The 24,685-nt window shown below is 37.3% G+C and overlaps 1 protein-coding gene across 4 annotated transcripts in view; it reads right to left on the bottom strand.

Moving 5' to 3' along the window:
* Positions 1 to 3,730: 3,730 nt before the first annotated feature.
* The window catches only part of RTEL1 (regulator of telomere elongation helicase 1), a 99,467-nt gene continuing 78,512 nt past the window's right edge, over positions 3,731 to 24,685 (bottom strand). Inside the window, exons 28-36 of one of the 4 annotated variants that reach the window (XM_074288866.1) lie at positions 23,851 to 23,946; positions 19,065 to 19,269; positions 16,927 to 17,067; positions 12,873 to 12,989; positions 10,156 to 10,401; positions 9,377 to 9,565; positions 8,658 to 8,834; positions 5,602 to 5,705; positions 3,731 to 4,987 (exon numbers count right to left, since the gene is read on the bottom strand). In XM_074288866.1, the coding sequence (XP_074144967.1) occupies positions 4,907 to 4,987; positions 5,602 to 5,705; positions 8,658 to 8,834; positions 9,377 to 9,565; positions 10,156 to 10,401; positions 12,873 to 12,989; positions 16,927 to 17,067; positions 19,065 to 19,269; positions 23,851 to 23,946 (1,356 nt within the window). In that variant the 3' untranslated portion in view covers positions 3,731 to 4,906. The remainder of the gene's footprint in view (positions 4,988 to 5,601; positions 5,706 to 8,657; positions 8,835 to 9,376; positions 9,566 to 10,155; positions 10,402 to 12,872; positions 12,990 to 16,926; positions 17,068 to 19,064; positions 19,270 to 23,850; positions 23,947 to 24,685) is intronic. The other 3 variants (XM_074288867.1, XM_074288869.1, XM_074288868.1) reach the window with 3 other exon arrangements.

Here is a 24,685-nt window from a genome sequence, read left to right as displayed (position 1 = left end):
AAATACTATGACTTGCCAGATCATTTCCCAATTGTTGAAGAGGAAATCTTAAGGCATCCCTTTGGATTCTAGTTTTGGGTCCCCCCCCCCTTTTCCTCCTCCCCTTCCAATTTACTACCTGCTTCACGATCAGAAAGTTTTGGGGTTTTTTATTCCTTATATTTATTCCTTTTCGAACACGATCCTAATTCTCATCCTTGCCCCTATCCCAGCTTTTTTCCGTGTTAAATTTGATAAGTTCATCATGTGTGCAATCTTCCTTTGTCCTATTCAGTAAGAGAGATTCAAGAGAGTCAACTCCTCCACTCCTTCCTGTTTGCATATTCTTCTCATAATCCCAATGATGAGAAATGACTTTTTTTCCCCAAGTTCTGCCCCCTCCTTCCTTCTTTCCATTTGTGTATTCCATTTATCCTCACTTTTCCTTCCCCTCTTCAAATCCTCAAGAGACCCCAATCCACTTCCAGGCTCTCTATTTGACCTATATAACTCACCGCACTGCCTTAAGAATCTGAAAGGGAACTTACTCTCCTTTTAGAATGTTAACATTGCCTCATAACATTTCCTTACAAATTTGCCTTTCTAGATTTTCTATTGCCTCATACTCAGCTCTAGTCTCTTCATCAGAAATGCTTGGATATCTTCTATCATCACATTAAAGATCCATTTCTCCTATGTAGGATTATCCTGGGGTTTGTGAGAGATTGAAGCTATCCCTTACATTTTAAAATACTGTGTTCTAAGAGTTCTTATTTGTGATAGAAACTGCCTGTTCCTCTGTGATCCTAATTGTGATCTCTTAAAACTGCTTCTTCCTAAAAGCATTTTTTATTTTTTAATTTCAATGTAAGAGTTCTTGATTTTGGCTATGACATTCCTAGGACTTCATTTCAGTTTTCATTTATAACTTATTGAATATAGCATCTAGATATTTTTTCCTTTTCTTTTTGTGGTTTTCAGGGAATCCAATAATTCTCATGTTTTATTTTCTTGATATAAGCAATTTATCTGTGATATTAGCTCTCCTCACATTTTATCATTTTTTAAAAAAATCTTTTGATTTTATTCTAATATTAATTGATTATCTCAAAGTCATTGATTTCTTTCACTTATTCTAGTTTTGAAAATTTTCTTCTTTTATTTATTCTCTTTCTGATTCTTTCTTCAAGAGCATTTATTTCATTTTTTTAGTTCTTCATTTCTTCTAGGTCTTCTAAGCCTGTTTTTTCATCTATAAACTAAGAAAAATGAATAATTTTTCTGTAAAATGCCCTTTAAGGTTCCTTTCAACTGATTCTCTTCAGGGGTATTACAGGAGAGCCCCTTCATTGCTAAACTGGAAAAAAGAAATTAGTCTTCACACAATGTTTTCACTTAGGAATTGCAATCCTTTGTCATCTGGCTTTCAGCTCCACTACTCTCAAAGATCACCAATGACCTCCCATTCACTCACTTCAAAGGCCTTTTCCTTCTCCCCCATAAAAGTTTTCAATCTTGATTTCTGCAATTTGATTTGACTAATCCCTCCTGGAGGACAGTCTTTTCCAATATGTCAGACTAAGACCCATTTTCATTGACTCTTTATGCTCTTCTCAATCCATAATGTATTTGCTAAACTGCTGTCCTTGACCCCTTCGTCTGGATTCTTCCTTGACAAATTTCCAACCACAGGTCTGACCCCTTCCTTTCTGAGAACAGTCCTACCTATAGTGCTGGTTAACTGTCCACTTAAATGTTCTACAATGAACCAAACTGATCTCTCTCCCAAATCTTTTCCATTCAGCTTCACTTTTTTTTAACATTGCTATTCACCCATTCTTCCAAGTTGTTTTGAAACACTGATGGTTTTTTTTTTTTTAACCTGTCAGTTTTTTTACAAGCATTTATCAAATGTCTATTATATACCAATCACTGTGCTAGCCCAGGGAATTCTAGCATAATCCTGACCTCAAGAAACTTATATTCTAATGGGGAAACAATACATGCATACTTGTAACATAACAAAAATAATAATTTGGGAGTTGGGAGGCCCATAGCAACTAAAAGAAAATGAAAAAACTCACATAGGGGACGTGGCTGAACTTGGCTCTGGGATTTTAAGAGGTTCATACAAAGGAATGCATTCTAGGAATAGAGGCTGGCTTGTGCCCGGGTACCAGAGATAGATAGGATGTTTATTAACTAGGGGAGACAGCAAGTGGATCAGTTTGAAGCAAATGTAGTGTGTGTGAAGGGGAGCAATATGGAAAAAACTTGGAAAAGTAGACTAATCTCTCTACAACATCAATTCTCCTTTCCTACTCTTTCATTTCTTATACCTTCACCTTCAGCTCTCATATTCAAATTGTCAATAAGCCTATTTCTATAATATCTGCAACTTCACTCTGTACCACTTCTACCACTTTAATACAACTTGTGTAGACAATGATGGTGTTTTCATTCATCATTCATCAGTATTCCAACATCTATACTACATGCCACCGGCAAGCTAATTTTTTTTTTTTTTTAATGCAGAAGCAATTGGGGTTAAGTGACTTGACCAGGGTCACACATCTAGAAAGTGTTAAGTATCTGAGGCCACATTTGAACTCAGATCCTCCTGATTTCTGGGCCAGTGCTCTATCCACTGCTCCACCTAGCTGCCCCTGCAAACTAATCTTTATGCAGAGATCTAGAACTGTTATTCCTCTGTTCTAAGGTCTTTCCTGTGGGTCCTTATCACCTATTACAGTCCCTGACATTCAAAGTCCTCCACAACCTGGCATCAGTCTTCATTTCACACCTTATGTCCTATTATTTACTTTCTTTCCCTCCCTCCCTCCCTTCCTTTCAAGGTTGCTTTATAAGAAACAATTCTCAACCTTGAAGCGGAGCTAGGAAGAACTAGGTAACAGTCTCTCTCAGGGGTGTGTGTGTGCAAAGATAATTTTGATTTCTAACATGAGACAGTCTGGGGAGTCTTCTTCCCTCGAGGAAATAAACCAAACGGCACCACAGGAAGGCTATTCGAGTCCTCCAGCAACATTGAGGGTTGAGCCCTAACTGAGGCTGGAAAGTTTTGGAGGTGGAGAAGCAGGAGAGGGGATAATACCTTTCCTGTTTTCAAAAATCTACAGGGAAATATGATCCACTGCTTCCTTCCCTTATTCATTCTTACTTTACAATGACAAGTTCTTCCCAAATTTCTAGTCTAAATGTCTCTTGGCTTCATTTTTATGTAATTCCTTTTCATTTATTCTGAGTAAAAGGCCTTGATATTTGAAGACATAAGAGGGAAGGCTGGATAGGAAGACGGGAGAGCACAGAGAATGCTAGTGTCTCCATGAGCCAAAGAACAATGAATTTGGAACCAGAAGGTTTGGATTTGAATCTAGATTGTTACCTGCATGCTGTTAGGCAAATTTCACTCCTTTGGCCACATTTCCTCTTTTGTAAAAATGATCCCTAAGGCCCCATGACTAAGCTTTTCTTTGGACCCTTATGATGGCATTTGACTATTCCTCAGTAACAGCTCTCCTTTCCCGAAAGCATAAATCCCAGACAATTATCCATTTATTTTAGGATTGCTCCCAGTGTTAGAAAAACAAATCAGATGCCTGCCCACAGAATTGCTGTGAAACTTTGAAAGAGGTAGAAAAAGGCTCTGTTTTAGAGCTGACTATTGGCAATTCACATTTTAGCATGAACCTCTTGCCCTGAAATTATATCCCTGGGCTCAGCAGTCAACAAATTTTATTTATAAAAGAGTTATTTATTCACCTGATTTTTTAAAAAAAGCCTTAATTTATATAAATACCAGCTACTATCTCAAGGTAGATGATAACAGCAAGTTTTCTTCCTTTTCTTTCCCCCAATGATTATTATACAATATATTAGTACTCATGGATATAGCAACAGAAGAGGGAGGAAATGACTTAGTTGGTGTGAAAAATTGAAAGAAAAGACATAATATCTCTGACTGCCTGAAGAGGAGTAAAAAAGGTGTCCTTTTCCCTGACAATTTACAAAATGTTCCTTATCAGGTAAAATTACCCTTATTTGCATTTAAGATGGATTACTTAGAAAACTCAAGAGAATCATCAAAGATACTGAGATAATAGCTTCAATTAAGTAGTAAAAATAAATCAGTACCATATAACAATTTTAAAAATCCAGAAGGAAATAACAGAAAAGGAAATTATATTCAAAATAACTACAAAATGTACAATATCTGGAATTACCAAGGCAAAATAAATATAATTACACAATAAAGAACTAATTTAAAACAAAAACAAACATAAAAACAAATGTTCTTTATCCATTCCTTAGATTCTCACCTCCCGCCTCCCACCCTGCCAAGGATATCAAAATATGCTGATTCAAACTGGAAAGAGAGATATAGAAGATTTTGGCCTTTTTAACATAACAATGCTATAAAGGGCCAATTCTGTGTGGTCAGAAAGAAGTGCAATGTGCAGTTCTCAAATAAATATCACGAGATCCTGAGAAGACTATCCTGGGTACATTCAGCTGGGAAATGACTCCCACCATTGGCTAGAGATAGTAGAAACTTCACTTTTCCATGAATACATATTTACTCTAGAGTTACATATCTCAGTCACAACACTGAGATGTTAGAACACTCCCCAGGCATTTCTCAGTAATGATAGTGCCTGAAAATCTATTGGTCCACATGCTAGGATGTTCATTAGATGCAACAAAAGGAACAGGACAGTCTGGCCATGTTCTCAAAACAAGGCAAAATAGGGAACAGAATCGGCTCCTGCCTCTGGGAACCTTGCCAGGATTACTGGAATAGACATGCCAAAACTTCTTTCTTAGGTGAAAGAATCTGCAAGGGGGAAACTTCATCAGAAATATCTCAAATTAACCCTGTGCATGAGAGGATGCAAATCTGAATTCATCACTAGGTTTTCTTCCAGAAGAAGACTTGGGTGAGATATCTTTTCTTGGCAATGGCTCCACATTCTGGACATTTCTTAGTGGTCTGGAGAGGCAACAGAAAAATAAGGTAGTTTAAGAGGGATCCATTATAGCCCATCTTCCAAGAGGGAGGAATGGACAAACAGCTGAGTTAAGAAACAATCAATCAATCAAAAATTGATTCTACCTATATCCCTTAGAAAGTCCCCAAGATTCCCAGAAATTCCTTCCTTATTTTTTGTCCCATCTGTATCTTTTTCCTTTAGCTGCTGAAAACCGCTGGTGGTCTTTCAAATGCAATGACTATCCAGTGATTGATTCTGAGACCCCCTTTCTAGAAGCCATCTGGGTAAATGGAAATAGTGTATTCTGTAATAATGGGCAATCCCCCCCAAAAAAACAAAACATAAGATTCAATTTGAAGAAGATATGAAGGGCTGACGGAAAGGAAAGAAAGCTTCTACCTATCCCATAATAGTTATAGCTAGTGAATTAACTGTTTGGTAGAAACTTGAGTCTATGGTACTAAAGATTAAAAAAAAAAAAAATTAATTCTTCAAAATGCACACAGATTGATGAAGACTTGCAGGCCCCCATCTGGGGGAGAACTATTGTTCACCCTGCACAGTTTTGTAGACACAGGAGTGGGAAGAACAAAGACAAGAAGTTAAAGCCAACCTTGAAATGCCATTCCCAGCATGTCTTACAGGAATGGAAGTCACAAGCATGGCACTGAAAGGGCACCACATCCTCAGCACTGCAACCAGGACAATGGAAACCTTCTGAAATAGGGTAAGGGTGGAGAGGAGAGACAGGGACAAAAATTTGTGCCTGACATCCAGAATTGTGTTCATCTCAGGGGTGAGCTCCACGAAGCCATATATGATACTCCTTGCAGTTCTAGACATGCAGGAAATCAGCATTTCCAAGTGCCCCACCCTGTACTTAGTTTCTTTTGGAGGAGGAATAAAAGTGACCCTGACCTTTCAAGTCTGCTGCCAATGACATGAAATCAAAAGGAAGGGGCAATTAGACAGCAACATAAAACATAAAATAAAATGCAAACTTTTTGGGTAGCTAAGTAGCACAGCAGATAAGAGCGCTGGGCCTAGAGTCTGTGAGTCTCAGCATCCTGAGTTGAAATCCAGCCTCAGATACTTCCTAGCTATGTGACTCTAGGCAAGTCATTTAACCCTGTTTTCCTCAGTTTCCTCACCTATAAAATGAACTGGAGAAAGAAATGGCAAACCACTCGAGTACCTTTGCCAAGAAAACCCCAAATGGGATCAGGAAGAGTTGGACATGACTGAAATGACTAAACAAAAAATAAACTTTGCATTTAAGGCACCTACAATATGGACCTAATCTGCTTTTCTGTCTTTTATCATTAAAATGGTAGACTTTTAATTTTACTTTCATTTCCCAACAAATGGTACATGGATACATATTGTTATTACACCTGATCTTTACTTTGGAAATGTAAAATCATATATGGACCGTGTGTAAGTTCTAATTTGAACAGTTGACAACTGTTTAGATTGGACTCAGAATACATAATTAAACTGATTAGCAACTGATTTTGAGTTTCATTTCTAGTTTCAAAAAATCCAATTTTATAGAACTGAAATGATGACATACAACTGACTTAACTGTGAAGTAATATCCTGATAATCATCTCCATCTATTTCTATGAAAACTATTTATAAGGGTACTTTCCATAAAACGAAAGAAATGTTAAATTGGGTCATATGGTATTGTCCACACCCTGAAGTCAACCTCTATTAATTTTCCCCAGTATTTTAGAACTAATAGTTTTGTGTGTTCATAATCTTATTCACATGCTTGTAGGTCGTGGAACTGAGTATGTCTGGGAGACATAGGCTTATGTTTTCCTAAGGAGCTAAAGACTGAAGGAAGATAGGTCTGTAGAGATGCAGAGAAATACAAGCTAGCTTTAGGGATGTCTCACACAGTGATTCCCCATCCTGTACTCATATTCTCAGCTAAAAAGGTTCCTGATTGCCCCTGCTCTACCTCTTTGGAAGCTCATGGGATCCTTCCACATGAACAATGGATTTCCCTTGTCTTGTACTTCTGCTGAAATCCCTCACTTAAGAAGGCATTCCTGATGCTCCCAGCCAACAGTCCTCTCTCCCTTCTCACATTTCCCATACATAGCAGCTTGTATTTTTTGTTTGCATTCCATTATGCCACATATCCCAATTATTTGGGCATGTTTCTGATCCTTCATATAAACCTAGGAGTTCTTTAGGGACTAAAACTGTGTATATTTCATTTTAGCATGAAATAAGTCCTGGCTTGGTACGAAGTAATTGTTTAATATGAACTAAATTAAACATAAGTAAATGACAAAATATGTGGTACTGGTGAAAAGTGCTATGAATGGTCAGGAAGTGAGCCCTGTCCTGGCTGTAGTCACCTGAAAGGTTTTGTGAAAGATGGAGAATTTGATGTGGGCTTTAAAGAATGAGATGCTTTGGAACAGTACAAGACATTCAAACCTTAATAAACTCCTGAAAACCATAATCCTATTTCTAAGTCCTTTTTTCCTATTTCTCAAACTTAATTCCAACCTTCAAGTTTGTGTCCATCCCAAAGATGTCTCTGAAAACTTGAAAGACATGTTTTTAAAGCTGCTGCTAAGTCAAGACAAATACATTTGTCCTTTTGCATCTCCAAGGTGGCTAGAGTGAAAAGAGGTTGGAGAAAGAGGCAGGAGACCTGGATTTTAATTCAGGCTTTGTCATTAAAGACTGCCTGACCCTAAGTAAATCATTGTCCTCACCTATAGGATAAGAGTTGAGGTAATACTTTCTAGGAACAAAGATTGGAGCTTGAAGGGACCACAAGAACTGCCTAATCTAATGCCTTCAATTTATAGATTAGGAAACTGAGGAGGATCAAAAAGGTAAAATGACTGGCCCAAGATCATACAAGTGGTAAGACTTGGAGTGAAATCTGAATTCAGGCTTGTTGCTTCTGCCTTAGGCTGCCTGATGGTGACGGCAAGAATTATTGTCAGTCTTTGTTTCCACAGGGCTCAGCTCAGAGTCTTACACAAAACAGGATGAGGAGGGTGCTTTTCAGTCAAAACTGCCTCAACTTGGCAGCTTTAGGTGGTTTGGTGAGAGTCAGAAGAAAGCATCCTCTGACTTCTTCCTTGGATTCCTTCTAGGAAATCTCTTTTAAGTAATTCTGCACATATAGGATGTGTCCTCCTGGGTCCCAGGGCTGTCCTCAGTATCATGGACCTAAGTGGGGGCTAGGCCTCTCCCAAGCCAGGACAGACCCATCTGGGTTGGGAGATAAGCTCCCAATTAATTTGAGGCTAGTCTGCTAATGTTTCAGGATATACATTTTTTTGCTTTTGGCTCAATGCAATGGGCACAGATCACATATCTCAAAATCACTAAAATTCAACTAAGTGGGACCTTGGAGATAAAAGTTCCAGTCACAGAATTAGCCTGATTCCCTGAGACCTGGATTCAAGTTGGGCCTCTAACATATACTGGGTGTGTGACCTTGGGGAAGTTACTTATGTAGGGAAATCTCAGTGCTCAAGCCAAGTCTCTAATTTAGTAGGTTGAAATTTAAGAAGAGTTTTGCCCTTCATTGGCAAAGAGATTTCTTATCTGGAAAAGCCCCAATACCAAAAAAATTAAGACTCCCATAACAATCACCATAAACCACAAAAAGTTCAGGATGTCACTCACCCCATTCCAGCTCAACATTAGAAGGGAGAGCAGGGATGGGGCCATGCTCCACAGTTGTTGGCAGGTGGCTGGCACTTTCAGGAAATTTACTTTCTGGAGATTCTGATTTTTTCAATTTGCAGCAAAAGGAAGAGATTTTGCTTTGAACTTTCCTGGACTTCTCAGGCTCTGAGACATCTGTGGGATAAAGACTCCTGGTTATAGAAGGCAAGTTGCAGTCCACCTTCTTGTATTCCCAGACACTCAAAACATAGCATATCCTAAGTTGTTAGAAGTGTTTTCCAGAACATTGTCACCTTGATTGCACTATCTAGGTTCTTCCCTCCTTCACTTCTCCCACACCTTCCACCCCCATAAAATATATCATCTGAATCTGGAATATTAGAAGAAGTAGGAAGAAACTAGAGCAAACATGATCTTAGGAAAAATCTAAAGATCCAAAATGACTCAGATACTTTCATGTTTAGGATCTAAGTATGTCTCACATAGGAGGGAAGATGCAGAGTCCCTAAATGAATCATCTATCTTTTTGTTGAGAAAGAAAGTATCTTTCTCATCTTACAGAAACTAAGCAATTATTATTATTTTTTTGGGCAAATGATATAGTCACACTAAAACATGACCTGTAGTTGGAAGTCCTGGGATAATGATGACTAGAGAGGACAAGAGCCCAGCTTTATGGGCTTCTTATGGAAAGTGAAAAGAAAGCCATGTCCTACCTGGCTTGGATCCTGCCACGAGCCCCTGCGCTTCGGCCTCTTCCCCTACTTGGGAGTCCAGGCTGGAGGATTCTGGGTGGTTCTTCCAGGGAGATAACAGTGTCCCTTCTTCAGGACATGTCCCTGTCAAGTCCATACACATCTGGAGAAATTGCTTCTTATGATGAGGGCGAACAAACATGGAGAACTCTGATAAACAGAAGAATCAACCATTAGCAATAAGAAGAGGAACTGGTCCCTGTCCCCCCACCCTCAACTCCTTGCTCCATCTTGGGTGGGGTTTATCCTGTCATCTACTGCTCCAAGGGCTAGAATTAGTTTGCAGCTTGGTCTCTTGAATTGTTTTGGGTGTATACTGTCAGATCACTCCCATTCTATATGGTCTCAAGCCTTCTGAAAAGAGAGAACTTCTCATCTCTCCCCAACTTGAGAGAAGCAAAGAAACAAAAAATAATCCAACCCTGTGAATGGGATAAGAATAGAGTTTGCTGTTAATGCACTAATGGGATACTACAGAATAAAGCAGAGGACTTGGAATTTCTGGAGGTGGAATTTCTCCCTGGTTTTGCTTTAATATTTTCCACTGCATTTCTGGGAGATCCTGAAAACTATCCTATTGGTTTCAAGGGATCAGTCAATGGGACCAGCAGAGAACGTTTCTTTGCAGAAGGGTAGCTATACAGTTGGCCAAGACCAAGAAGCCTAGAGAGACAGGTTACTCGGTTTATCCAGCGTACTGCTTTATGGGGATCCCCCAGGCCACAGTGGCAAACACTTGCTTTGGAGAAGACGCAGGTTCTCAGGTTTCTCGGTGGTGAGGGCAGCAATCACAGACACCATTGCTTCATAGTTGTCATCTTTCTTATAAGTGGAGAGGGCTGTAGAGAACTGGCTGTAACAGCTTGCCCCAAGGGAGTTCTTGACATCTGCAAGATAGGCTGTGATAGCAGTGTGTCCCTTCTTCTCCCCTAGGGCTTTTGGCTCCTCTCTGGTTGTGCTGCTCAAGACACTTGGGTGGTTTTCTCCTAATGGAGAAGGAAGGCAACATTAAGAGGACTGTTTTTGTAAGTAGGTAACTTCTGAACTGCAGCCCAAAGAGTGGCCTGGGGAAGCAGCCAGGAGAATAAAGTATTGCTCTGGTCTCTTTACATGAGCACATAAACAAGTTTTCTCACTAAGGAAGTGATTAAAAAAAAAAAAATCTCAGTCTGAAAATGGAAGATCCAATTTAAATAGACCCAGAAACAAGGATTTTTATTACTACTGGGGTAAAGATTCACTATTTGACATTTTGCAAAACAGTTTGACAGATTATGTTCAGACTAAGACATCACAGGCAATGTGTGCGAAATGGATACACGGTGTACATATCAAAGATCACATCACAAATAAAGAGTTTTTGATCAAACAGAGAATAAAGAAAATCACAGGTGATGAGAAAGAAATGACAAAAGGAACAGATCGTAGAGAAACCTGAGTAGGCTTATATGAATTAAAGCAGAGTAAAATGAGCAGAACCAAGAGAACAATTTACACAATAACGCTTTCAAGGAAAACAATTGTCAAAGACTTCAGAATTCTAATCAATGAGAGAAATGCAAATGAAAATAACTTTGATTATCTCATACCTATCAAATTATTTAACATGACAGAACAGGAAAATGAAAATGCTAGAAGGGATATGAAAAAACAGACACTAATACACTATTGGTAGATTTGTGAACTGATCATTTTAAAGTATTAGGAACTGTGCTCCAAAAGCTATCAAACTGTATATACCTGTTGACTCAGCAAAGGAATAGGAGAAAACCTTTTTATGTACAAAAATATTCATAGTTGCTCTTTTTGTGATGGCAAAGAAGTGGAATTTGAGGAGAGGAGACACCTACCAATTGGGAAATGACTAATAGTAGCATATGATTGTGGCAGAATACTATTGTACAATTAAAACAAACAAACAAACAAAAAAAACTAAGCAGGATAGTTCCAGAAAAAAACAACGAAGACTATATGAATTGATGCGGAGTGAAGTGAGCAGAACCAGGAGATCACTGTACAAAGTAACATCAATACTATAATAATGATCAATTGTAAGATTTAGCTATTCTCATTAATAAAATAATTGAAGAAAATTCTAAAGAATTTTGTTATGAAAAAAAAAAGATGCTATCAACCTCTAAAGAGAGAACTGATAAACTCTGAATGTAGACTGAAACACACTTTTTTCAAAATTTAAAATTTCATTTAGTTTTCTTGTCGTTCCCCTCTTCCTCCCTTCCCCCCTATTTTCTGAAGCATGGCTCATGGAACAGTTTGGTGAAATGGAAAAAGCACCAATCCTGGAATCAGGAGGACTTGAATTCAAATCTGGCTTCACATACTTAATTGTTATGGACCCTACAGAGGAATAGAGAGAGGAAAAGAAGGAAAAAAGGGAGAAAGGAAGAAAGGAAATATTGTTAACAGGGAAATGTGTTTTGCATGATTTCACACATATAATTTATGATGTATTGTTTGTCTTCCCAATGGATGGGAAAGAGGCTGGAGGGAAAGAATTAGGAACTCAAATTTTAAAAAAATGAGTATTTAAAGCATAAGTTTAAAAAAAAAAAAGAACTCTATTCAATACAATGACCAATTATGACTCCTGGTGACTGATAATGAATAATACTTCCCACCTCTTGGCAGAGATGATAGACTAAAAATGGCAAATGAGACATACATTTTGAGACAGGTATAGACTTGTTTTATTCAACTTGTTACAAGGAAGAGCTTTTATTTTAGGGAGGTGAACAGAGAGAACTACAAGAGGAAGTGTGTAGGAATAGTGATAAGGAAGACTGAGGAGGAAGAGGAGGAAGAAAAAAAAAGAACATCAAATGAAACCTTGTAAAAATGTACAGAAGAGAAGAATTTTCAAAAGGGGAATCAAGGAAGAATGAGAATGAAATAACTACTATGTTAAATTTAGTATATATTTTTACTTTTAAAAAACTGTATAGTAACAATCCTGTTTATGTTCTTTATATAAGGAAATGGTCCTATTGTTGAGTTCAGAATAGTAATGAAGAAAAAAAAAAATTGAACCAGTCCTAACCTCTGGAAAGTTTTTTTTAATAAAAGGCCTAAAGTGACATTAAAAAAAGATTGATTGATTGATTGGCTGAGGCAAGTGAGGTTAAGTGATTTACCCAGGGAAACCCAGCTAGGAAGTATTAAGTGTCCAAGGCTAGATTTGAACTCAGATCCTCCTGATTTCAGGGCTGGTGCTCTCTCCACTGAGCCACCTAGCTGCTCCTTTTTTTTTTTTTTTAAAGAGATATAACATATATTCTTTCTAAGTATCTATTATTGGTATTATCTTCTTTTCTATTAAAAAATTTAAAGATAAAACGAAGATTTGGTTTGAACATCCAAAGAGATTGGCCATTAATGTGTCTACTTCACTCTCTATTGAACCAAGTTCATGGGAAGATGGCTAGGTAAGTCAGGATACCTTGGACGGTGATCTCAGAAACCAGGTGGGTTCTACCCTGGTTCAGATGAATGTCTGAATTCAGCTGTTGGGCCACACCCTCTGAAAAGGTCATTTTCATCTTACTTTGCTTCTTTTCTGTAAAGAAAACCATGTGTGAAAATAATCATAGACTTCCTACCTATGGAACATAGTCAATCACATAAAGTCATATCTTCTTCCACTTTTATATTACCATTGAATGAAGCCCATCATGGTACTAAACACGTTGAAGATACTGCTAAATAAAATTCATTTGGTTCAACAAGAGAACCCACCACTGTTAACATCAAAGCAATAGAGAAAAGGGAAGGTTTTGATCTGGCTTTCTCTAAGAGTCTTTAGTCTATGCAAAGCGGAGCTGACAGAGGCTCCAACAGACATCTGGGACATAACATGAGAGTTTTCAACCAAGTCTTGCCTTCAAAAGGTATGCCTTTTCTTCATAATCCATGACTGAGTTCTCACTAGGAAACTATAAAAATCATACTTGAATTTGTTTAATATTTTCAGTCTATAGCATCTCCTGGAGGAGCAAGTTCCTTAGTTTATTTTTTTTTTAATACAAAATAGAATCTTCTTTTTATTGGCCCCCAAAAAGCCTCTACTAAATGTGTATGGGGAAGGGAAGTTGTAATCTCCTGATTTTAATATCCAGAACTTGGATTCTAGGAAAGAAATCCATGTCCCTCATCTTCCACCAATAATTTTACTGTGACTCTTTAAATGTCCCTCATCCTTATCCTAAACTCTTTAATAGGCTTGATGTACCTCATCCTTGGACTTATTGACATTATAATCTTTTTTAAGACTTAAAGAACTAAGTTCTTTAAGGTATTCCCCACCCTGGCTGTAGTTAGTCCCTTTCCATTGTAAGAAACATCACAGGTGAGGTCCACAGAAGGAAAACTTTACAAAATTCAGTGGCTTGATGTGGATATTCCCTTGAGGAAGCCCAAAGAAGGGTGGTATTCCCAATAGCAGAATGTTGTATCAAAACATAGGTGCTTTTTAACTTTACTCCGATTGAAATAGGTAATAATAATTCAAGGAAAGATTTTAGCCCTTTAAAATAAAAAGTATTTTTAACTGGTTCAAGTGATTACCACAGAAAAAAGCTATCTTGGAAATAAAAGTTCAAATAAGGAGAAAAGGGGAATCTACAAAATGGGCAGATAAGGTATAAAACAGAAAAAACTTTGAGAAACACTTGGTAAAAGATTCTATATCAATAAAAAGGGTGTTAAAATATAGAATGGCTTGAGAATGATGGGGCCAACAGGGTGCTTTTTAAAAAAATAGGAAAGTTTGCTGCAGAGAATTCTTTGAAATTGTCTTTATTCAGGACATTATTAGGAAGGTACCTACTTCAAAACTGTTCCCTGAAATGGCGTGACTGAAGGTAGTAGGGGGAATGTTCTCAATAGTGAGGAGGGTATATATCAAGTAGAAAATATAAACATAGGAAGATAACTAGAATCAGTTTCACAAGTCTAACTTAAGGTTAAAACTGGGGACTTACTGATCATTATGGACATAATGGTCTGGACAGCAGAAATTACTGCTATAACTACAAAAGAGAATAGATGTATAGAAAAATAATTATAAACCAAAAGGGAAAGGACTCCAAAAGGGTAAGAGTACAGAGCATTACAGATTAATAAATCTCATCTCCATGTGGTACAGATAGGTAGAAAATATGACGTTGCTTATACACCAAAATATTTACAGAAACATTTTTGTGTAATAGGACAGGAAATGAAGATGTCCACAAACTTGGAAACGACTAAACAAACTGTGGTACATGGTTGTAAAAGTAATGGAATATGAATAATTCATAAAAACATGATGGAATATGAACCACTGAAATAAAACAATACAGCTGACTATAAAAATGTAAATAAAATCAATAAGAACTGAACACTGTATCAATTATAATGACAAAACTTGAAGCTAAATAAGAAACAAGAACATACATGCTTCCCTTCCTTTGTTAGAGGCCAGGGACCATGGGTATGGAATATGGCATATCCTATCAATCATGTGATGCTTTAGCTTAATTTACAGAACTGTATTTCCTTCTTTGTATTTTTTGTAACAAAAATTAGTTCTTTTAGCAGGGAAAGGGAAAGGCATATTAGCTAGAAATGAATAATATTTATTTATTTTTCTGGGCACTTGGGATGAAGTGACTTGCCCAGTATTGAGTGACTGAAACCGGATTTGAACTCAGGTCCTCCTGAATTCAGGGCTGGTGCTCTGTCCATTGCGCCACCTAACTGCTCCTGGAATAATATTTATTAAACACTTATAATGTGCCAGGGAGCAGCTAGGTGGCACAATGGGTAGAGCGGGAAGACTTATTCTCATGAGTTCAAAGCCAGCCTCAGACACTTAATAACTAGATAACTCTAGGCAGGTCACTCACCCTGCTTGCCTCGGTTTCCTTCACTATAAAATGAGCTAGAGAAGGAAATGGCAAACCGCTCCAGTGTCTTTGTCAAGAAAACCTCAAATGAGGTTAGGAAGGATGGGGAAATGACTGAAAATAACTCAATAACAACACTACCCACAAAATACAACATGCCAAACGCCATTCCACAGCAGTGGGGAGACAAACAGAGAAGGCAGAAGGTAAATCAGGTCCAGCTCTCTATGAGGTTAACAAAAACAATTCACTAGCAGGAATGGGGGTCTTCCTGGTATGGAGGACCTAGCAGTAATGGCAAAAGGTAACTAAATAAAAAACATTAACAAATCTGTGAGAGAAAGGCTGATAAATGGCAGGTGAATTTATACATAGCCAAATAAAATGCTTTTAAGGATAAAAACAAAAACAAAAAAACTGCACCATATATATGAACTCATTTGTACTGTGTGTGGTGGAAAGAACACCAGAATTGAAATTACCTTGATAAATACTAGCTCTTAGAGTCAACTCCAGAAACATTTACTAAAAACCATCTCTGCTTAAAGAGATGAGGAGACAACAACATGTAGACAGATGTTAAGAGGCAGCTGAAGGAATGCAGTTCAGACACAACTTATGCAATACCAGAGAATCAGGGGAAGGATGGACATGTAAACGAGTGGGAAAATTATGAGTACATGAAAGGGAGTAAGATGCAGGGATCCCAAAGAGATAGGCTGCAGTCAGACTTAAAAAGAATACAACACTCGATTTGGATATTAGCCTTGACATACCAAAGGCATTTCCAGGTAGAAAGCTGTTGATGCAAGAATACTGTTTAGGAGTACTGACTCAGGAGTCATCGCACAGAGATAAGGGTACTCATGAGAGCTGATGATACTGCTAAAAGAAAGGGTGGAAGGGTCTGAGGCCATCTACTCCAACTGCCCCATTTTACAGATTTTCAAACTCAGTTTCCTCACCTGTAAAGCAGATAATGGGGCACTCCCATGGCACACCAGATTCAGCACCAGGCATGGAGTCAGGAAGACCTGAGTTCACTCAGACACTTCCTATGTGACCTTAAGTAAGTCATTTAACCCTGTTTGTCTCAGTTTCCTCATCTGTAAAATGAACTGGAGAAGAAAATGGCAAAACATGCCAATATCTTTGCCAAGAAAAACCCAAACAGGGTCACAGAGAGTCAGAAATAAATGAAGAGAATGAACAACACTTGTAACAACACCTCAAAGGGTTGATAGGCATCAAAAGAGAATGTATAGAAATTCATCTGTAAACTTTAAAGCTATAGAGAATCACAACCTTAGAAATATAAGAGACTTTCCATCATTTAGTCCAATTGTTATTTTACAGATGAAAAACTCAGGGTCCAGAGAGATAAAGTCATTTGCCCAAGACAAACCAAGCACAAATAGCAGCACTAGAATCTGGACCTTCAGTGGGTTGCTCTGAGTCCCCCAGAGTTATCACCGATGTCAACTTCATTATTCCCTTCATCACCTCTAAGTCCCCCTGCTCACCAGAGACAAAAGACCCCCACAGATTGCCTTGAGCCTCAGGAATCTGTGAGGCCTCCCTCCCTCCCTAGGCCTTTCAGGATCTCACCGTTTGAGTCCTGGGCCAACTGCTCCCTCTTCTCTCGTGGCAGGCTGTGCTCGGGTTTGTAGCCGCAGCTCAGTCCAGTGAGCCCGAGGCACGCTTCTTCAAACAGCTTCTTGTGGTGTGGCCGGACAAACTGGTAAAATCCTGTCCAAAAAAGAGGCCATAGTGGTCACTGTGTGGAAAGTGGTCCCTGAATTAAGAAGCAAGTCAAGAGGCACTCATTTAACTTTGACAAAGTATAAAAGATTAAGTTAGGTTTCAGAAGGGACGCAGATGAATGGGAACAAAACTCTTACTTTACTAGAAAGTTTTAACATTATTGGCCAACCATTTTAGATTAGTTTGGGTATAATTCTGAACAGAATTAGATGGTCTTGGAAGAACTACATTATCAAAAAAGAATATTAACTAGGGGATAAGTGGGGTAATATGGCAAGGCAGACAACTCTTAGAACTAAGAAGTATGTTCTTGTTCAAATAAATATGCCAGTGAGGCCAATGGAAAATAAGAGTTTTGTTAATATTTAATTTTTTTTTTAAATTTTCCAGTCCAGAAACATTTCTAGGAAGCAGTAACTCCCCTTGCCCTCAATGTTCATTTCTGATTGATTTATTATGATGATGCAGAAACCTGAGCTCAGGATATATGAAAATAGGATGCAGTTTCTAGGATATTTAGCTGGAAAAAAAGACCTGGAAAGACAAGATACTTGTCTTCAAGCATTTGATGGGCTACCAAATAAAAGTACTTGTTCTTCCTGGCCCCAGATGACTATTGTTTGCTTGTTTCTTGTTGTTATTTGTCCTTTATTCTTTTTTTTTTTTTTTTTACCAGAACAAAACATCACTTAAGTTTATTTCGGATGTAACAGCAATGTCATGTTAAAATTGACAGGTTTAATCCTTAACTGCACCAAGTAAACTCAGCCACTTAAGTATTTTAAAAAAGTTATTCCCTCCCCAAAAATGAGGGAGCTTCTTTCCCACTGCCCTGCATGACAGTTTCCTGGTATTTGTGTGTATGGACTATATATTCTTTATTTCAACTGGTGACTAAGTTGCTGGGAAAATTTGATTTGTCCTTTATTCTTGAAGAGGACCATGATGTTGGGGAGGTCATGCTATGATATGTAAGTAAATTGGATTTAAGTGAGGGAAGGTTGTGCATTTTCCCTCCAGCACCTTCTGGGTCCAGTGGCCAGATACAGATCAGGATGACTTGAGATGGTCCTGGATGCAATGGAAGACCTTGGCCTTTTTAAGCTAAGGTCTTCAAAACTAAGAATAGGTAACACATGCAAAAATGTAGCAGCTCTTTTTTGTAGTAGCAAAGAATTAAATGCCCATCACTTGGGGAATGCTGAATAAGTTGTGACATGTGAAGATAATCGAATATTGTTCTATTAAAAAATGATGAACAAGCTGATTTTAGAAAGGCCTAGAAATATTTACATGAATTGATTCTAAGCAAAACAAGCAGAACCAGGAATACAATAACAGCAAAAATGTGCAAGGATCAACTATGAAAGACTTGGTTTTTCTTACTGGGTCAGTGATCCAAAGCAATTTTAATAGACTTTGGACAGAAAATGCCATCTGCATCCAGAAAAAGACTTATGGAGACTGAATGTAAATCAACACATGCTATGTTCACTCTTTTTTTTTCTTTTCCATTTTTTATCTCTCCCATGTTTTTCCCTTTTGCTCTGATTTTTCTTTCCCAATATGATTCATGAAGCAAAATGTATTTAAAAGTAACATTGGGTAGAGGTTGAAAAAGACAATTTAACTTGTTTAAGCTCAATCTGAGAAAACTTTCTAAAAATGATGACTATCCTAATGGAATGAGCTACATTGGGACCTAATAAGATGCTCCCTCACTGGAGAATGAACAAAAGGCAAAATGGCCATTGTCAGGTAGATTGTCAAAGGGACTCCTATTCACACATGGGTTGGACTAGACGTCTGCTGAAGACCCTTCTAACATAGATTCTGTGATTGTATGAATTTGAATTGTGACTACTTCCTGTGTGCTACTCGCAGTTTTGTTGGATTTCATTCATGGTGGCCTTCAAGAATAATCTTGTTAGAAGGGATTGATGGACAACCACAGGAAGAGGACAGGGACAGAATCATAGTACCTTGGAGCAAACTATGCTTCTTTGGGTCCTCTGCAAAGAGTGTGCTAATGTGAGTCATCATGGTGTGAAAGTCATCAGTCCCCTTATATTGCTGCAAGGTTCTGGTGAAGAGATCAAAGTTGGCCTGGCTCAGGGACTGCTTCACTGATAACATAAACAGCTTGGCTTTGCCTGCCTGCTCCAAGGGGATAGATTCTCTCTTAACCTATAAGAGAAACAAAAGCAAAAGAATCTAGAAATTCCCACAATTCCTGGAGGAGGAACTCAAAACTTGACAGATTGTACTTTAGGCATTTTTATACACCAGAAGAAAAAATTATTTTCCCTGCATTTTCTGGGGTAGGAGAAGGGGCAAGGTGAGCTTAGAATTAGTAAAAGTTAGATTAGAGAGGATACCTTTGCAATCAATACAAGGATGAGAAAACTGAAGAAAGCAGTTGTTGAGTTTCCCAAGGCCATATAGTAGAAGGGGATTAAAATCAGGATAGTCTAAATTCTTAATTCAGAGCCTATTCATTCAAACTATACTACTTAACGGGTAGAACTTGTAAAAAGATAAAATTTATTCAAGTTTTAGGAAAAAAAATCAACCCCAAAACATACTTATTAGAAAAAAAAATTAAAAAAAAAAAAAAACTTCCCTTTCCATCATCAAAAGATATGGTTGAGGCCAAGAGTAAAAGCAACATCAACTAGATTTTAGATAGAGTGCAGATATATTGAATATGTGGGAAATAAAAAAGGTAGGGAATAAAGAGGGCAAAAAAAGAAAAATGTTCTTGGGGAACTTACATCCAACTATTGCTATTTTTCTGTCAACAGAAAGAGATAATGAAGTCTAAATACACATTCAAGCAAAATTTTTTTACTTAAAAAATCTTTTTTGGTTTGATTTGTTTTTATTTATTTATTCTGCAACATGGTTAACATGAAAATGTTTTGCCTTCAAAATAGGTGGGGATAATTGCTTACTGTCTCAGGGAAGGGGGAGATGAGGAATAAGGAGAATTTGAAATTCGAAATTTTATTTTATTTTATTTTATTTTATTTTTTATTTATTTTTTTCCTGAGGCTGGGGTTAAGTGACTTGCCCAGGGTCCCACAGCTAGAAAGTGTTAAGTGTCTGAGACCATATTTGAACTCAGGTCCTCCTGAATTCAAGGCTGGTGCTCTATCCACTGCGCCACCTAGCTGCCCTGAAATTCGAAATTTTAAAAAACAAATACTAAAAATTGCTTTTACATGTCATTGGGGAAAAAACAAAATATTCAAAATGGGGAACGGGAATGGGAGGAAGAGAAGTATGTTAAAAATAAGTTTCAAAAATTAAAATTAAAAAATTATTAAAGAGGTTAGATGCATCAGAGTAATTTTAAGTAGCAAGCCTAGTCATTCACAACCAGACAAATCTTCCTCATATCATACCTTTGATCCCTGAGTATGTGGTCTATGTAAATTTATTGTGGAGAGAGGATAACAAGAGAAAAGTGAAAAGGAAGGTTTAGAATCTCAAAGGCAATCTGCAGAAAACAATCTGGATTCTATGGGTACTGAGAGCAAAAAAAAACAAAAAAAAGAGAGCAGGAGCAAAACTATCCAGGGTGTGATAGTTGGACAGTTCAATCTAACCATTCAGCTATGGGAAGAAACACCCAGCAGGGAAGAGGAGAAATATAGCTAAGGACAATGCTTGAGATCAATCATGTGTGCTAAACGACAAGAATCATCCTATATCCATTTCTGGCGCTGGATATCAGATATGAAGTGGATGCCACAGGGTCTGCATGATTAGCACATGGCTCTTGATTCATGAGAATTACATCATTATCAACTGAAGTAATGAAAAATGCTGTCTACTTCTGGACAGAGAACTGATAACATCTGAGTGCAGACTGAAGCATAATTTTTTCCATTTTCTTTATTTTTTCTTGCCTTTTTTTATGGCAACATGGCTAATATGGGAATGTTTTGCAGGATTTCACATGTATAACTGAAATCATAATTCTTGCCTTGTCAATGGGTGGGGGAGGGCCAGCATGGAGGGGGAGAGTTTGGAACTCAAAATTTTAAAAAATGTTAAAAATAATAAAAAAATTTTTTAAAGGAGCAAATGGGAAAATAGTCAACTCTACTTTCCCAGCAGGTTTAAAGATTTTGAATCAGCCTAATCAGGAGAATGCACACTAGGGAAAGAGAAATATAGACCTTACTCTTAATAGTAGGTATGTAGATCTAAGATTTCTCTATTTCAAAACTATTTTATAAATGAAGAAAAATGAGAGGTGAAATTATTTTTTCAAGTTCAAATAGTTAGTAAATAGCAGAACTAAGTTTTAAACTCAAGTTTTAAAAAAGTATTGTGCTATGACACATCATGGTGATTTATTTCTGTCCCATACTTTTAGACCCAGACTAAACTTTAGAGAAAACAGAACATTCAAAAGCAATGAACAGAGAGTGAGAATTGTTCTCAGAGTGATTTTTACCATTGTTCAGAGAGCTAATTAGAATTCAAGTCCAAAAAGGAAAGGGGAATGTGATCCCTTTGTAGCTTTCTTGAAAAGCATGGCTTTTCCTCAAAATTAGAAAAAAAAAATTTTGGTTAAAACTAGAATTTTTGAGAATCCAATCTTTGTTGTATTTCTCAAAGTCACTTTTATAAATCTTGGAAGTATTTCTCTCCAGCTCAGTGATTTCTAGGTTAGAGATACTATTATCAGAACAGGATTTCTATGTCAAATATCTCTCTAATGCCTGGAAAGTATAGAGGCAGTTACTTAATTCCAATAAAAAAACCTCTCTTCCGAGAAGCAAACAGCTAAGACATGCTTCAGAAGACTCAAAGTAATAATAATCCTTGGGGAATTCCAACAGGGAAAAGCAGTATAAGGGAGTTCCTAGATGATGCTGTTAACTAGATTGATTATAAGCCTTCTTGGTTCAAGCTGAAAGACATGAGGGGAAAAAAACCCCATAAAACATTCTTATATATGCAAACCAAAAGCTTCTGTCAACAATTTGTAAAAAAGGCTGGAAACAATCAAAGGGATGAAGAAAAAGGCTACCTATGTGATATGGTCATGCTAGGTTTCTGGAAACAGAAAAAGCATTCACTTAAATATTATTTCAAGCCTGGACACACTTTGAAACTACTTTGAAAAGCAAAAGGTCAACTCACACTGAGAGGAAGTCCTGTTTATAATACTGTCGTTGACTCAGTATCTATCCAAGAACATCCCACTTAACCTCTTCTAACAATCAAATATGGAGTTTGGTTTTTAAGAGCTTCCTTGGCAATAAATATGAAGCAATCCCCAAAGTATCTATTGCCCTACTGCCTCTGAAACCTTTTTCTGCCAATAGTTCAGTATTTTGTACCTAGTACATTTTTTCTTTTTTTTTTGGTGAGGCAATCAGAGTTATGTGACTTCCCCAGGGTCACATAACTAGTAAATGTCAAATATTTGGCAGAATTTGAACTCTGGTCTTCCAGACTCCAGGGCCAGTGCTCTTTCCACCTTGCTACCTAGCTGCCTTATATTATATTCTTAATAATTGTTTATTTAAATTAAAAAAAAAATACAGCACAGAAAAAAAGCTCAGGAGAAAAGGAAAGCAGGGCAGTATTGAAAATCAATGTGTTAAATTTAATATTATACATTATACATTTTTTAAAAGCTTGATGAAATCAAAGGAAACGGTATAAGGTAGTGGGAGAAAAACTGGCATCAAGAGGATCAGGGACAAATAGAAATCTCTCTGGGATTCTTTGATTCACCTTTAAATTAAGGGGATGAACTACAATGTCTCTTCAGGCTTTGGTAGAGTTAAATCCTAAATACTCAAAGTCTAGAACTGCTGATTTTAGAATGGGCCAACCCTGGAGTTGTGGGACTCTTGAACACTAGGATCCTCGACATGTCCCTCAGTGACTTCTCCCAGAAACTTTCCTTTGCTATTAACCAAAGAATTTTCTCTGCAAAGACCTCCCAAGAGAAATTTATGTCCCACTTCCCTTCTTGTTTTTTGGAGTATTTCTCCCAGTCACTGTCTCCTGCAGGAAAACATAAACAGTGAGCTGCACAAACTCAGAAGTTCATATCAAGTCCTTCAGTATCATAAGCATTAATAATGTAGGTTGAAGGGATATTAGAAACAACTTGTAAACAGTCCTTAAAAATCAGATTTATTAAAGTTTAGCATTAGGATATTCCACAATTGAATACTCCTTATCCTTAAGTAAATGCTACCAGAAACATTCAAACAAATTGTGTCCTTCAGCAAAAGTGAAGTCCTTATTAGCCTGGAAAGGAAAATTCAAATTACATTTAAATACATTAAGGATTATTCCTATCTATCATAACTACAGCCTAGATTATTAAATTCTAAAAGTTTGAAAACTACAGGCCTCTATAAAGACTCTACATTTATTCTAGTCAGAAGACCACTTAGGTGTAAGCTAAGCACAAAATCAAAAAATGGAAATACATGGGCCAATGCTCCTTAAGGAGCTCAAAATGTGCATCAGTTTTTCCCAGGCCCTTCTGGAGACTCTCCTTCCAACTCACTCCCGATTTCATCCCCAGGCCAAGAAAAGAGTCCTTTTTCTTAGCTCTCTTTCCCCAGAGAATCAGAATCATTTTTTTCTTTCTTTTTTGTTAAACCCAGACCTAAACACATAGAAAAATGGGATTATAACTAAACCACATTTCAATTTTTCTAGTCATGAATTTGGGGAATGGATTTCTTTTTTGTTTTGTTTTGAACAGTACAGAAAACACAGTACCTGGTTACTAACAATTTTAATTTTCTTCTTTCCTCCTTTCTGTTCATCTGTTAATCTCTTCTCATATTGTAAGGACAGGGTAGAGAGACGCTGAGCCTGTAGAGAAAAGAATCACTTTAGATTCTTTCGTTCTATCTTCTGAATCTACAAAGATAGTGAGACAGTCTTCACTGGTTCAACCCATAAGGAATGGATGAAATACCCTAGAAATCCATAGGAAGATAAGACAGGAAACCAGAACTCAAAAGATTAATTAGTTGAACATAAAAGTTCTTGACCATCTAAATTGAACAAGGTTCTGAGACGGCCCCAGGTTGCTAACACCAGGTCCTAAAATCTCTTAATATAAGATATTGATTAAGAAGTCCCTAAACAGAAGCAGATTTGTTACTGTCCTGCTAGGCCCACTGGAGAGAATAACTGTGTTATTCTATTATTTTTTTAAAAGTTTTTTAATTTCTAAACATATATATAGTTTTCAACATTCACCTCTGAAAAACTTTTGTGCTCCAAAATGTTTTTCTCCCTCCCTTCCCTTCACCCCCTTTCCTAGGTGGCATATAATGCAATATAGGTTAAACATGTTCAATTCTTTGATACACCTTTCCACAATTATCATGATACACAAAAAAAATCAGCTTAAAAAGGGAAAAAATGAGAAAGAAAACAAAATGCAAGCATACAACAAGAAGAAAGTGAAAACACTATGTTGTGATTCATTCTCAGGAGTCCTCTCTCTGGATGCAGATGCTCTCTCCATCACAAGATCATTGGAACTGGCCTGAATCAGCTTGCTGTTGAACAGAGCCACATCCATCAGAATTGATCATCGTAT

Source organism: Sminthopsis crassicaudata, chromosome 2, assembly GCF_048593235.1.
Source record: "Sminthopsis crassicaudata isolate SCR6 chromosome 2, ASM4859323v1, whole genome shotgun sequence".
Classification (NCBI taxonomy): domain Eukaryota; kingdom Metazoa; phylum Chordata; class Mammalia; order Dasyuromorphia; family Dasyuridae; genus Sminthopsis; species Sminthopsis crassicaudata.
Note: the sequence above shows the minus strand (reverse complement) of the source record. Positions and strands in the feature narration are given on the sequence as shown.